Source organism: Grampus griseus (assembly GCF_964374135.1).
Source record: "Grampus griseus genome assembly, chromosome: 3".
NCBI lineage: Eukaryota > Metazoa > Chordata > Mammalia > Artiodactyla > Delphinidae > Grampus > Grampus griseus.
In genome coordinates, this window is record NC_139019.1 from 150,566,970 (window position 1) to 150,580,785 (window position 13,816).

General features: G+C 48.8%; 1 protein-coding gene across 1 annotated transcript in view; it reads left to right on the forward strand.

Annotated features, from left to right (window-relative positions):
• Positions 1-13,816, forward strand: part of LOC309820412 (uncharacterized protein) — an 83,789-nt gene that overhangs the window by 55,100 nt on the left and 14,873 nt on the right. Inside the window, exon 4 of the mRNA XM_082651143.1 lies at positions 6,709-6,820. Within this exon, the coding sequence (XP_082507269.1) occupies positions 6,709-6,820 (112 nt within the window). The remainder of the gene's footprint in view (positions 1-6,708; positions 6,821-13,816) is intronic.

A 13,816-nucleotide genomic window follows, 5' to 3' on the forward strand; every position in this document is an offset into this window, starting at 1 on the left:
TCCTTAGAGTCTAGTGAGGGATATAGACTGAGCATATTCTATCCCAATGAATATAACTTAGATTATTCTGAGGATGATCACTTGGGCTTCAGAATCTGAATTCTAGCTTGACCCCTTATGTGAAGGAAGTTACTTAATCTTTCAGAGCCTGTTTCTCCATCCCTTAAATGGTAATTTTAATGTTCTCTTATATGTTTATTAACTCATTCACTTAACAAAGCACCTGCTAGTTCTCAAGTACTCTGCTAAGAACGGTGAAGCTTTTCTAGGAAGCTAGAAGGCATCCTTCAGTGGATAGCGGAGGTCAAGAGAGGTTAGAGTTAACACTTGAATTTGACAGTGGGAGAAGATGAAAGGTTCACACGGCAAGGAAAAGAGAAAAAGACTATTATACAGGTTAAAGAGCTAGACCTGGATATATTTGGAGTGACAAAATTTCTGAATTTTGATGTACCATACTTCCTGCCTCAGTTCCCACATCTTGGAAATGGGAATAATGATTAAACATGTTTCACAGTATTCATTTGGTAGAGATTAAATGAGGATTAAATAAGCATGGAAAGTGGCATAGGACAAATTTGATAAATTATTATGTATGAAAGTGTGTATAAATAAAATCAATTGCCATGACCCCTCTTCGTACCGAGTGATCACAGCACGCTTTAATTTTCTAGCTGAGTCTGGATATGGATTCGTAACTTTATTCAAACAGTGTATCAGGCACCAGTTAACCTTTGGATTGGCTGGAAATTTTTGCTCCTCTGCTCTAATACAATTTAATTTTAATTTTGGTTTTTAAGGTACATGGGTATAAGTAAGAAGAGTGTTAAAGACATGTATTTCAGATTTTAAATTCAAAAATGTAGAAAAACTTTCTTTTACTATTTTTCATTTTACCTTTGGGTGCACTGATCAGCTACTTTTTCTTCTGCAGCCAGGCAAAAGGGATTCTGAAGAAAACACTTTAAAATTTTGATTTCATATATAAGATAGTGGGAGCCTCTGCCTGCTTGATTTACATTTGTGCTCACCTTCCACTTTATGCGGGAGGGGGCATACGAGTAAAGGAAATTTTTATATGATTTCAAGTTATTTAATTCCTGATATTATATTTAGCCATGAGAGAGTGTTATGATTTGCCTACAACATCCATCCTTCCTTTTGTTGTACCTTACCTTGTTCAGAGAGGACTTGTGCCTGTTCTGCTCTGAATTTCTCAACCAGTTCAGCTGCTAAAATCACAGGTGAAGCTTAGTTTCTGCTGATTTAATCCACCCAATCGAGATAGAGTTTCTCATTTTATTCAGCAAATATTTACTCTGCCTTAAAAAGAGATTTTTAAAAAAATGCATGGTCTTATTTGCTAATGCTGCTGGGAATTAATTAAGTTTTAGGTTCACAGTAAAATTGAGCACAAGGTACAGAGATTTCCCACACATTCCTCTGGTGGGAATGTAATAAATTGGTACAGCCACTGTGGCAAACAGTACGGAGGTCCCTCAAAAGCTAAAAATAGAATTACCATATGATCCAGCAATCCCACTCCTGGGCATATATCCAGACAAAACTATAATTCAAAAAGATACATGCACCCCAATGTTCGCAGCATCATAGAGGCGTTATTTACAATTGCCAAGACGTGGAAACAACCTGAGTGTCCATCAACAGATCGATGGATAAAGAAGATTTTATATATATATATATATAATTTAAATTTATATATTTGCATACATATATATATATAAATACTACTCAGCCATAAAAAAGAATGAAATTAATTTTGCCATTTGCAGCAACATGGATGGACTTGGAGGGCATTATTCTAAGAGAAACAAGTCAGACAGAGAAAGATAAATACTGTATGATATCGCTTATATGTGGAATCTAAGAAATAAAACAAACTGGTGAATATAACATAAAAGAAGCAGACTCACAGATATAGAGAACAAACTAGTAATTGCCAGTGGGGGAGGGGGGAAAGGCAATTTAAGAGTTGGAATTGGGAAGTGGGAAGTACAAACTATTTGGTGTAAAGTAGGCTCCAGGATGTATTATACAACAGGGGGAATATAGCCAATATTTTGTAATAAATGGAAAGTAGTCTTTAAAGTTGTATAAAAATATTTTCTTTTTTAAAAAAGATACTTCTTAGCTGATAGAAGCTTTAGAAGTCTACAGAGGCAGATAATTTTAAAATTGCAGCATATAACTTCTGGAGCCTGGCTGACATTCTCATAGGAAGCCGCATGAAAATTACTTTCAAAGGCATTCATCACCTTAGCTTACAGGAGTCTGTTCCTTCAGTGTGTATTAGTCCATGGTGCATCCTTACTTTGACTTATCTGTGAGGTTCACTTCTCGCCCCCAGGAACAAAGCCTGCAGAGGGGCAACTTGTTTGGCTTGGGAGCCTGCCCAATATGAAAAGTTTGCAGGCAAAATCAGAAAGAACAGCTGCAGGAGGAGAGCTGAGGGTTGCCGACAGCTAACGATTCGGAAAGCAATTTGCATGAGAGCCTTCTGCTTAACAGGAGGCAGCATGTGCTGGGCAATGGTTTACCATCCACTGCCAAGCTGGTTTCTACACCCAGAGTCCTCATTCCATCAAAACACGTGTCCTGAGGGAACGCCCAGCCACCAGCTTGCACTTACCTGACTTAGCATGACCTGCCATCTAGAATTTCAGAGAGCTTTTCATTTATTAACTCACATGAATCTACTTTATCCTGAGGCTCTGGATACTAGTCCCATGCAAACTGATTTAATAACAAACATTTAAGTGCAAATCCAAGGTCATCTAGATAATATTCTTTGACAGCTTATTGCATATGAGGCACTGCACTGTGCTCTTTTTATACCATATCGGACTTCATAACAGACCTCTGAAGTGGGTGGTTAAGTTTCCTGCCAAGGGATCCATACACAAGAAACGATAATCAGAAAAGACCAAAGTATTACTTATTACTAGTGAGCTAGCCGCTGTCACTTCATTTTGGAATTCTAATTGAGGCTTTCCTTCTCTCTCTCTCTTGCCCCCAAATCACAGCTGACTAGGTCATGGGACAAGCTTAAGCTAACATGCCTTATTCTGTGAATCATAAGCTGAGCTACTGGGACAGAACCATGTGACACGTTTGTCCCTTTCAAATGTAATAATTCTACCCATTGCTCCATAGATGTTCTGGTTACTGACCAATAACATTAACAATTCCTCTTCCAAGAATAGGATGGAGGGGAAAGGCACTGGATCTCCTATGCCTCCCAAACATGTGAAGGCCAAAGCATGGTGGGAGGAGAAGCATATCTCTTTGTAATATGTTTTATTCCCTGTTTTATAGATGTGCATATGGAAGATTAGAAAGGCTGAGTAACTTGTCCATGTGATGTAGCCCATGCTTTTAACTTTTTTATTATACCACTTACCCTTCTCACCTATCAATTTGCCTTTTATACTGATGTCCTGAGAAACAGACCACTGTATGGTATAGAAATGAACAACCATAAATAAGCTGGAAATGCATTTCTATTTACATTAACTAAGATAGTCACTTGTTTCTTTTAAGTGAGGTCCTCCGCCTTTTTAGGGACCTGAGTAAACTAACGATGTGCTTCCATTGATTAAACAAGAATTCTCCAATATTCCATAGAAGAATCATACATTTCTTTAAGCCCTGTGTATGCTTCTAGGGTTTAGATTCTAAATCAAATAGGTTTCTGTTTTTCATTTTAAAAAAACGAACACAGGATTTCACTTGTAAATTTATTAACTTTTTTTTTTCTGTCTAGCAACAAGCAGTGATTGTTGTTGGGTTGGTGGACATAGTAGAGATGGCCATTCAGAAAATCACAAATTTTAGGATATATTACAAATCAATATTGAAACAGAGCTTAACATATAATTCATCTGGAAAGAAGCTCAGAATGTGATTGCCAGTTATTTAATATTCTGGTCAAAGGCAATGGAAGCACTATTAAAGTATGGCATTTTGACTGCCACTGGAAAGGTCAGGTTTCAAACAGCAGTGCACTAGTTGTGCTCAAAATGACTAAAGAATGATGAATAATTAAGTGAAGAGGAAATGGGAGACCTGCATTCTAATCTTGTTTTGGCCACTGATGGGAATCATGTGGACTTTAAGGCCATCACACAGTCATTTACCACCTTGGTTTTCTCACCTGTAAAATGAGGGAGTGACTATAGTTCTTTAATAATCCTTGATGATCTTTAGCGCTATGATTCTAGAAGCATCTTGATTTAATACAGTTTGAGGATTTATGTCTAAACTCTAGCAAGCAGAAAAATGTTCTTTTATTTCTAAAATGGACTTGACATTGCGTTAACAGAGCAAATGAAATCTCTTGAGGATTGTTCAAAGAATCACCAACTTAAAATTCATCTCCATTGTTGGTTTTTATTGTCTGTTTAACTCTTACTAGATCTATAATAGTTTTATTTATTTTCCTTTGCACCTGGACTGGCAGCCTCTGTGGTTGGAGAAACACATCACCACTTATTTTAGATACTTTGTTACCAGAGCCAACTCTGTAATTTTTGCTCTGCCTGTGAATTATTTATTTAATTTGATGTGTTTTTTCCTGGATTCATAGAATTTCCTTTTGTCATGATGCTTCTTTCCATTTATGGGACTGTAAATACAGCTGACTAAACCTCTCTAGTGGCCGATACATATCAGGTCTTTTGTGTGAAGGATGCTAGCTAATCTTCCCGTTCATAGGCTGACTACATTTTTATTCATTTGCTTTTTTTATACTCACCCCTGACAGTAGTATCTGTGGAATAAATAAAATAAGGATACCTACTACTTATTTAACTCGGATCAGAAAACTTGACCTTTTCCTAATTTTTTACATTTGCTAGCTTTGTGGCAATATGCACCCCTATTTTTCTATGAATCTCAGTTCACCCTCTACATGGGAATAATTATGCCTACCATACAACGTGGTGATCATAAAAGAAATTCTACCCATCTACTACCATATTGGGGAAAAATATTTGGATTGACTTTGACCAGACTTGGAGGCACATGTTTGCAGTGGCCTGTTTGAAAATACTGACTACATGGGGTACTCTGAAGGCACCTTACAGAGGTAGATGATATCTCTCCCAGGGCATCAATGCTAAAAGTGAGAAGCATTTTGATTTCTCATCAAGAAAGAAATGTTCTGTGATGTTAATGGTTCTTAACTTTTGGTGATTCATTAAAATCTCCTGGGGAGCTCTTGATAATCTTAAAGCCCAGCCTGTAATTTATACCAATTAAATATGAATTTCTGGGGGTTGGACTGAGGCATTGGTATATTTTAAGGTTTGCAGAATGTAATGGTTAATATTTAAGTGTCAATTCAGCTATATCCTGAGATACACAGATATTTTGCTAAACATTATTTCTGGGTGGGTCTGTTCCCAGATGAGATTAGCATTTGAATTGGTAGATGGAGTAAAGCAGATTTCCCTCCCCAGTGTAGGTGGGCCTCATCCAATCTCTTGAGGGCCCCAAAAGAATCAAAAGTCAGAGGAAAGGAGAATTTGCTCTCTCTGCCTGAGTGTTTGATCTGATCCCCTGCCCTCTGACTGTGGCTTACGTCAGTTCTGAAAACTACACCCCTGGATTTCCTAGCTTCCAGCTTATATTTCATATACAATATATTTAATATTTAGTATGTTTAATACCTATTACATATGTTAAAGCAATTACATATATTACATTATATTTATTATATATCTCCTATTGGTTCTGTTTCTCTGGAGTACCCTGACTACTATGGTGCTTCCAATACACTGTAAATATTGAGAACTACTATATATGTTAAAACACTATGGCTAAGTTCTTACAAAAGTGGATGCTCTGACAGTGTAGTTCTGCTTCTTAAATGGGCAACTCAATGAGGATAAGTAGCAATGTAAATTATTTTTTTCATTTTAAATGGTGGCCAGTCATATATATATATATATATATAAACACTTTGGGAGGCTATAAGACACTAATTAAAAGAACTTATAGGATATAAGCACTAAAACCACATCGACTCACCACTCAGTAGAAGGAATTCTAGGCCCAAGATATAGAAACCTCCATACCTGAATCATTGGAAAAGATGTAGAAAAGACACTAAAACTATTGAAATTTTCAGAGATCCCTTGTGACCCTTTTGGAGGTCATGATATCAGGACTCACTGTCTCCTGAGTCTTGTTTTGTAATACAGAGAGGGACCCACAGTTACATAGTAAATTGACACCTGAGACTTGTTTTTTTTTCAGCTAGAAGTGGAAAGGAGAAATATCTTTCACTGAAGCAGAGAGTAGAGGTATAAGTGGGGAAGACAAGGTAAAGAAAGAGAAAAGAAAAGAATCCATTTAGAGAAGACTTGCTCTTGGGGGAAGCCCTGGACATATAGTCATTTATATATCCTATTTCAGGATACATTGCATGCTTTACTGTAAGTAAGCATTTAATGATTTGTCTTCCACATACTTTGTTTCATTAAAGAGATTCACTTCTGCTGGCATTTTGTTTCATGGGATCCCAGGCCCTTAGTATAGTCGCTTAGTAAAGTATTTGTAGAATGAATCAGTCAATATGTCCTCAAACTCAGTACCCTTCTCAAATCAGTTACCTGCTTTATACCATAACTGAGATGATATTATCATAGTGTTAGGACTCAAAGGGAAATACGATCTCGATTTTAGGGTGAGCGGCGAAGCTGCCGAGCGCCCGCGTCGCTGCCGCGGCCGGAAGACAGACGCCCCCCAAAGCCCCTCGCCTGGCTCGGACCAACGGAGCCGGCAGCCCAGCACTCCGGTGAGTGGCGCCTCCTCCCCAGCCCTAGACCCCCTCTGGGGACCGGCCGGCCGGGCTCTTTTGTGCAGCGCACCGGGGGTGCTCTGCGCCCCCTCCGCGCGCCCGGGTCCGGTCCGCCGGACCCCGTGGCTGCGGTGCCCGCGGTGCGATCGGTCTTTGTTTCCACCGGGGCCCGAGGCTCGGCTGGGCTCGGCTCGAAGCCTGGCAGGCAGCGCCGGGAAGGGGGAGGGGGAGGTGGACGAGAAGGGGGCGCGGGGAGGGGGGGTTCCCGGGTTTCCTGGCCGCCCCGCGGCTTCCCCGGCTCGGGGGCGAGGTGCGCGCCCAGCGCTGCCGCGCGCCCCCTCCTCCTTCCCCCTCCCTCCGTCTTTGGATTTAAAACTGCAATTTGCTCTCCAGCTTGCTGAGTGTGTGGCGGGGGTGGGTGAAGGGGGTACCGTGGGACCGGAGAACAAGGCTGGATTTTAGGAACGGCCCTGGGAAAGGGGGAGACTGCGGAGGGAGGAGCCCCTCCCCTTCAACCCCCAAATCCCAAGGTTCTGCTGGTGCTCTGGGAGTTGAGAGGCGGGGACCTAATGACCCGGAGCGGGTGTGGGGCGGAGGAGGGATTTGGGGGCAGCCAGGGCCGTAGGGGTTGGGCCGCGTGCCCGGTTACCTGGTGAACAAAGTCGGCTCACTTTTGCATAAATAAATAAATAATCGCCTATCAATGCGTTTCCTCTGAGGCTCTGATTGAATCGGCCCCCTCTTCCCCAGGGGGTGGGGTGCTGAGTGACAGCTGTCAGCCCCCTGGGCCGGTAGCTGGGGGTGAATTGCAGAATCCCTCTGCTTTCTGGCTAAGGGCACATTCCCCTGCTGGGTCCTGGTCCCCAGGCAGAGCCAGAGGAGCAGAGGGCTGGCTCTGAGTCTAGGAAATAACCTTGTTTCCTGTTCTACAGGAAAAGGGACAGCAACCCAGAGTTTGGGGGCTGGGGATGAAGACTGATGGGAGCTGGAGGGGTTCCCCAGCAGCCTGACCCCCCAGCCTCCTGCCAGGCGAAGGGGCCAGCTGAGGGAGGAAGGATGTGGGCCTTGCTGGCCTGAGGCGGGAGCTGGGGCCGTCCCTGAGACGGGCAGCGGGCACTGAGAGGGAGGAGGGAGAGAGAGAGAAGCGGGGGCGGGAATTCTCTACCGCAGACCCTGGGGGCCAGGGCCAGATGTGGAGGGGTGGGGAGTCCCCCCTCCCTCCTAGCTTGGGGGCCCTGGGGCTGGGCGGGGCTGAGCCTGGTGCCCTCCGTTCTGCACCAGTGCCTGACTGGCAGGGCCAGCTGAATTTGGGCCCAGGCGTCACCCTGGGAGGTAGGGCCAGGCTGCACCAGCCTGGCCCCTGAGCACAAGGAGGGACCCTTGGGGGGCCTGTGCCTGTCTGGCTGGGCAGGCGTTTCCCGCCGGACCAGTTGGTGTCAGGTGGGACTTGGCCCCAGTTCCCTGGGCAGAGGCTCAGGGTGTGAGGACAAGTTTGCCTCCGGGTCAGGGTGGCCACATTTCGTCCGCTGCTGCCGCCGGCGGGGCGGGGGCATGCGCCCGGGCCTGGGCAGAGTCCTGCCAGGAGCATTTGGGGTGTTTCTATTGTTGGCTTGTTCCTGTTCCGTGTGGTCGGGTGTGTGTAGCTGTGTGAGCTGGGGCTGTAGGTGACAGATTACCAGTTGGTCCGTCCCCCACCCACACACAGCCCCCACCCCTGCCGCCTGGAGGGGCAGGCTGGGTTGTGGTGGTGAGCTGCAGGGGGACCCCCCCAGGTGGCATGTGCCTGCAGCTTGCCATCTCCCTCCTTTGAGCAGATGTATATTTTTATAGTAATGGAAAATCAAACTGGATAGTAAGTTGAATTCATTTTTTTCTTCTGCTGTGTTAATAGGTGGAATAACCTCTAGAGACTAGTGAACTTCTTGCCCCAGAGCTCCTACCCTCCAGAGGTTGCAAAGATCAGTGAGGGCATGAGCTTTGGGGGTCCAGTTCAAACCAGTGACTCTTGTCCCTCTTGGTCTGGCATTGGGGCAGGTGCCCAGGTGGGCGGGCATTGCCCCCTCCCCAGGCATTCCCCCCACACCCCACCCCACCCCAGGTGTAGTCTGTCCTCTCAGCCACCTCCTTGGTCAGTGCCTAAGCTGTGCCCAAGCCCTCAGGGACCTTCTCCTGGTGGGCTCTCTCCCCCTGCCTGGGCTCCCGGCCCACGTGTTGATATTTATTTTCTGTAGTAAAATCCATTTTTAATGCCATTACTTTTGAAATAATATAGAGAGAAACAAATGTGATGTGTTTAAGTTGCCCTCTGTGAGTTTTTAATGTGATCTATGGCTGAGGTAGTGATGGAAGGAGCTGTTCGGCTTGCAGGAATTTGGTGTCATAAAGAAAAAGAGCTTGCTGTTTATTATGGTTGCTGGGCTGGGGGGTCTGGAACAGGGTCGTGGGGGCAGGGAGCCCCAGCACCCCCAGGTGCTGTGGATGGACAGGGTTGCTTCTCGGTTTGAAGGTGCGTGGGTTCCAGGATTGTTTTGCATTGCTCCCCAGCCCTTGAGGGGGCCTTTGGTGAGGGGGCTTGGGAGCTGGGGGGCTTTGTCCCCTCCCATTCCACCTGGTTAGATTGGGGCAGGGAGGCTTATGGAACCCCCTGCTGAGCTAAGTGGAGGTGTACTGTAGGGAGGATGGATTTGGATTCTACAGGAGATTAAGAGACAGAGACGCGGGATCTTTACCTGCTTGGTGTGGCTGTGCTGGAGGCTTGGAGGGCAAACTGTCCCTGGCAGAAGACCTTTTTTTTAGGGGGGGCTGATCTGGACCGGCAGAGCCCCAGAGGGACATGCTTGTTCTCAATCAGCCTGGAGCGCTGGCTCGAGCCACTACCTCCTCTTGCCTCTGTTCCCCATTGGACAGGGGCTTCCTCCAGGCAAACCTGATCCCCCTCACTTCCCCTCTTCTCTGCTCTGGCCCACCCCAAGTCAACTTCTTTTTTTTTGGTTTGTGGAATACAGAGCTCTGTGCCTCAGGCCAGCCACCCAAGACCACAGGGTGCCATGCCTTCATACCAGATGCCCAGGCACTTCTGGTGTGATTAGTGAGGTCAAGCAGACTCACCATTATGGGATGGAGCCCAGCTCTGCCTCTGGGTCCCCTGGGTCTCTTGGGACAGAGCCGGGGAGGGGGAAGCCAGGATGGGGTGGAGCTGGGAACTGAAGGGGGGGAGCAACGGTAACATTGTTGCTAATGTCAGCAGATGAGCCCCCCAGGGAGAGAGCTGGGGGAGGTGGGGAGGAAAGAGACCCAGAGAGCCCGACATGAGGTGGAAAGAGGAAAAGATGGTGACAGAAGCCAGTGATGAGGGGGTGAGAGAGAAAACGGTCAAGGAGAAGAGTCAGGATCACAGCCCCTGGAGATGGCATCCAGGGGACCAAGAAGGCCTAGGCATGTGCTACTCCCCACCCCACAGCCCAAAATGAGCGGGCACTGAGAGGGGTCACTTGACTAATGCTCCTGCCCCAGGGCAGTGTCTCCCCACTCCCCAAATGTCTGGGAACAGAGCCGACCTCTTCTTTGGACCTGGGGGCGGAGCCTGAGGCAGGTACAGCACCCCACAGGTTGTGGGCGCTCTGTCAGGAGGCACCGGACTTTTAAAAGCGGGGAACATTAGGACTGTTAGAGACACCAGGGGTGTCATCCGGTTGGATCCCCCCCACCTTGTTTGCCAGGAGGAAATCCAGTCTAGAGGGGCCCCCTCCCCTTGCTTGCCTGGGACCTAGGCTCTTTCCGTCCACCTCTGTATAGTTAGAGAGCTGGAACAGCTGCGGGGGGACTCCTGGGTGCGGAGGGGGCCAGAGCCTGGGGAGAGGAGCAGGCGGGCACCCTTGTGGCCAGAGCCCCCCCAGGGGAGGGGGAGGCGCCGCTGCCAGGAGAGAGGGAGGGAGGGGAGAGAAGAGGGGAAACAGTGAGTTAGGCTTCCAAGAGCTGAGGATGAGAGAGCCAGAGCTGGGAGGGAGAGGGCAGGGAGGGCTGCTCAGAAGTGAGGAGAGGGAGGGGGCCCAGCCAGGGGCAAGGAGAGCTCTAGAAGGAGGGAGCCAGCCCCTGACCCTGGCCCAGCGGTAGGGCTGTGCAGGGCTGTGCAGCCAACATGGACTTTGCCCGTGGCAGGTCAGGAAGGAGCCAGATTCTGCCCCTGCGGCGTCCTTTTCATTCCCTATTCCTCATTTATGATCCCACCCCAGGGTCTCAGGAAGAATAACTGACTGTGTCATCCCATCCCTTCCTCAGTTTCCCCATCTGTTGTGGGATTTGGACTGTGAGCTCTTCTTAGAGAGGGAGGAACAGAGCCTCCTGGGAAGTGTTGGGGGGTACTTCCTCCAGCTGCTGGCTTTGTGCCAGGGGCCCTGCTGGAGGCTGCCACCAGTCAGTGTAGGGTGCAGGTCTCCGCGGTAGGGCTCCTCTCGAGCCCTCAGAGTTGCTGGGCCAGGGAGTGGCGGTGGTGGGCCACGAGTGCTGGGGTGCAGTGTGTGTGTGTGTGGTGCCGGGCTGGCAATGGTAGGGGGACTGCCTGGGGCCTCTCAGGATGGCCAGGGCGTAGACAGGGCCACGAACTCCAGATGTCCAGAGCCAACCTCCATTTGGGGAGGGAGGAGACACCCTTGTGATCCACCCCCCTCCGCCTTATCCCTGTGGGTCAGAGGCTCTGGGGCAGGTGGGGGGTAGGAATGGTCCCTGTGGGAGCTGGTGAGAACTGCCTATGGGGCCCCTCGTGTCTGGAGCTGGGACCAGCACTGGAGGGATCCCCAGGGACTGCCTGGGAGGGAGGAGGGAAGGAGCCCCCCTCCCACCCATCTGACAGGAAGCTATGGCTTCGTCCAAGGCCTGGCATCCCCCAGCCCTTCCCTCCTGGATCCCCAGCATCTCTTCCATTGGTGAGGGGATGAGGGAGGTGGGCACTGAAGCTTCCTCTCCTACAGGGCCTGGCTTTGGGGGGAACGGTGAAGTGAAGGCAAAGTGAGGCCCCCTGCCTCCCCCTACACGCGCACACACAGACTGAGCTGCAGTGAGGCCCTGCTTTCTCCTCTCTCTGCTCTGGGGTCCTTGGCTTGGGAGCCCAGGGGAGGGGCCACTTCTGCAGCTGGCTGGCCCCGAACTCCCAGCTCAGCCAGCTGCTATTGAAGCTTCCAGAAGCTGCAGCTCTGCACCCCCTCCCCGCCCCCTGAGCCAGGAGAGGCCTTTGCTGACCTGGGGGAGAGTGTCTTGGTGAGCGAGTGGGCACCCTTAGAAGGACTAGCACAGACAACCAGACAGATGGGTGGCGGAGCAGATGGACAGAGACACCCACGCACAGGCAGACAGAGAGAGACAGACAGATGGACCAGGACTGGGAGAGACGGACATACAGAGGTGCTGGCAGAGACAGGAGTCAGAAAAATGGAAGGGCCTGGGGAGAGAGTAACAGACAGGCAGAGACAGAGACTTGGAGACAGGGAGATCCAAGGGGGAAGACAAGGTGACTGAGATGGGAGAAGGAGAGATATGGGGGAGAGAGGGAGGGGCAGGAACAGATAAAGAAAGGGGAAAACCCAGACCGAGAGAAAGAGAGAGGAGAGACTGAAGGCTACAAACCACAGACAAGGATTTGATGAGAATCTGGAAGGTGTTTTCTCCTGCTTCCCTCCCCAAACCCCCAGGCCAGCCAAGTCTCCATTCCTTCCACCCCCGGCTCAGTTTCCAGCTGCTAAAGAGGTCAGGGAGAAAGAGAGAGAGGAAGACACACACACACACACACACACACATTCCCCCCAGATCCCAGAGACCCCTTTCCCCTGATCTCTTTGTAGGGGGAGGGAGTTGCGGAGGGTGCCTCTCCTAGCCCTGACCCCTACTCACAAATGTACATACCCCTTGTCTCAGAAAATATCCCAGAATACTTCCCACTCACTCCCCACTCACACTCACTGTGTGTCTCCTTGTGTAAGTGCACCCCCCCATACTCACGCCTGTCCACAGGGGCCTGGCCTCACACACACTCACAAATACACATTTTGTGGCATACATGTCTCTGCTCTCACACTCATCTTGAATCTCACAAACATAACCGGTGAACCTGTCCCTATGCTTTCTTACCCATACAGGCAGTGACACACAGGCCTCATCGTGGCTTCTCAGAACATGTTGATACACACACATACACAGTCACACTCTCACACAACAGTGGCAGACACCCCAGAGCAGAGAGAGGACTCTTTCTCTCTGGAGGGGAAGATCAGGGTTCCCAGGAAGCCATGGTGTCATGGTGGGGGGGTATGCCCCCCACTCTGACCTAGCTGGCAGGGCAGGGAGGCAGGAGACACTTTCAGCCGGTGGCAGCCTTCCTGCAGGGCCTGGCCTGGACACAGAGAAACTGGCTGGTGTGAAAGAGCTGAGAGCTGGTGAGAGTGTGTATGCACATGTACAAACATGTGCGCGTATGTACAGGTATAAGAGATGGTGAGTGTCTGTTACAATGTGTATGAGAGAGACTGAGTTCATATGAGGTGGGATATGGGGGTGACAGGGAGATCCACTCCCCAAGGTGTGTGGAGGGTGTGGGTGTGGGTGTGACAGCTACTTGTCGGGTATGTCTGTGTGGAGGCATGTATATGTGACAGGTGCATGTGGCTGTACCTGGCTTTGCAGTGTGCGGGTGTGTGTCATGGCATACACATGTGAAGGACTGGGACTCTGGGGCTGAGGGGCATGTGTACCAGGGTGCAGTGTTCTGCAGATGTGAAGGTGTGGGGGATGTTGGCGTGTGGGTGTAGTGTAGGCAGGGTGCATGGATGAGGGGGTAGCTGTGTGAGGCTGTGAGCTCGTAGCCTGGGTTGGAGGGCTGTTTTCCAAGGCAAGGATGCTGCTTGAACAGAGGCCACCGGCATGAACACATGCGAAGGGGCTCCAAGGCACACAGTTGGGCGCTGACCCGCACAGACGTACAAGGACAGACATACCCGCCCCTGT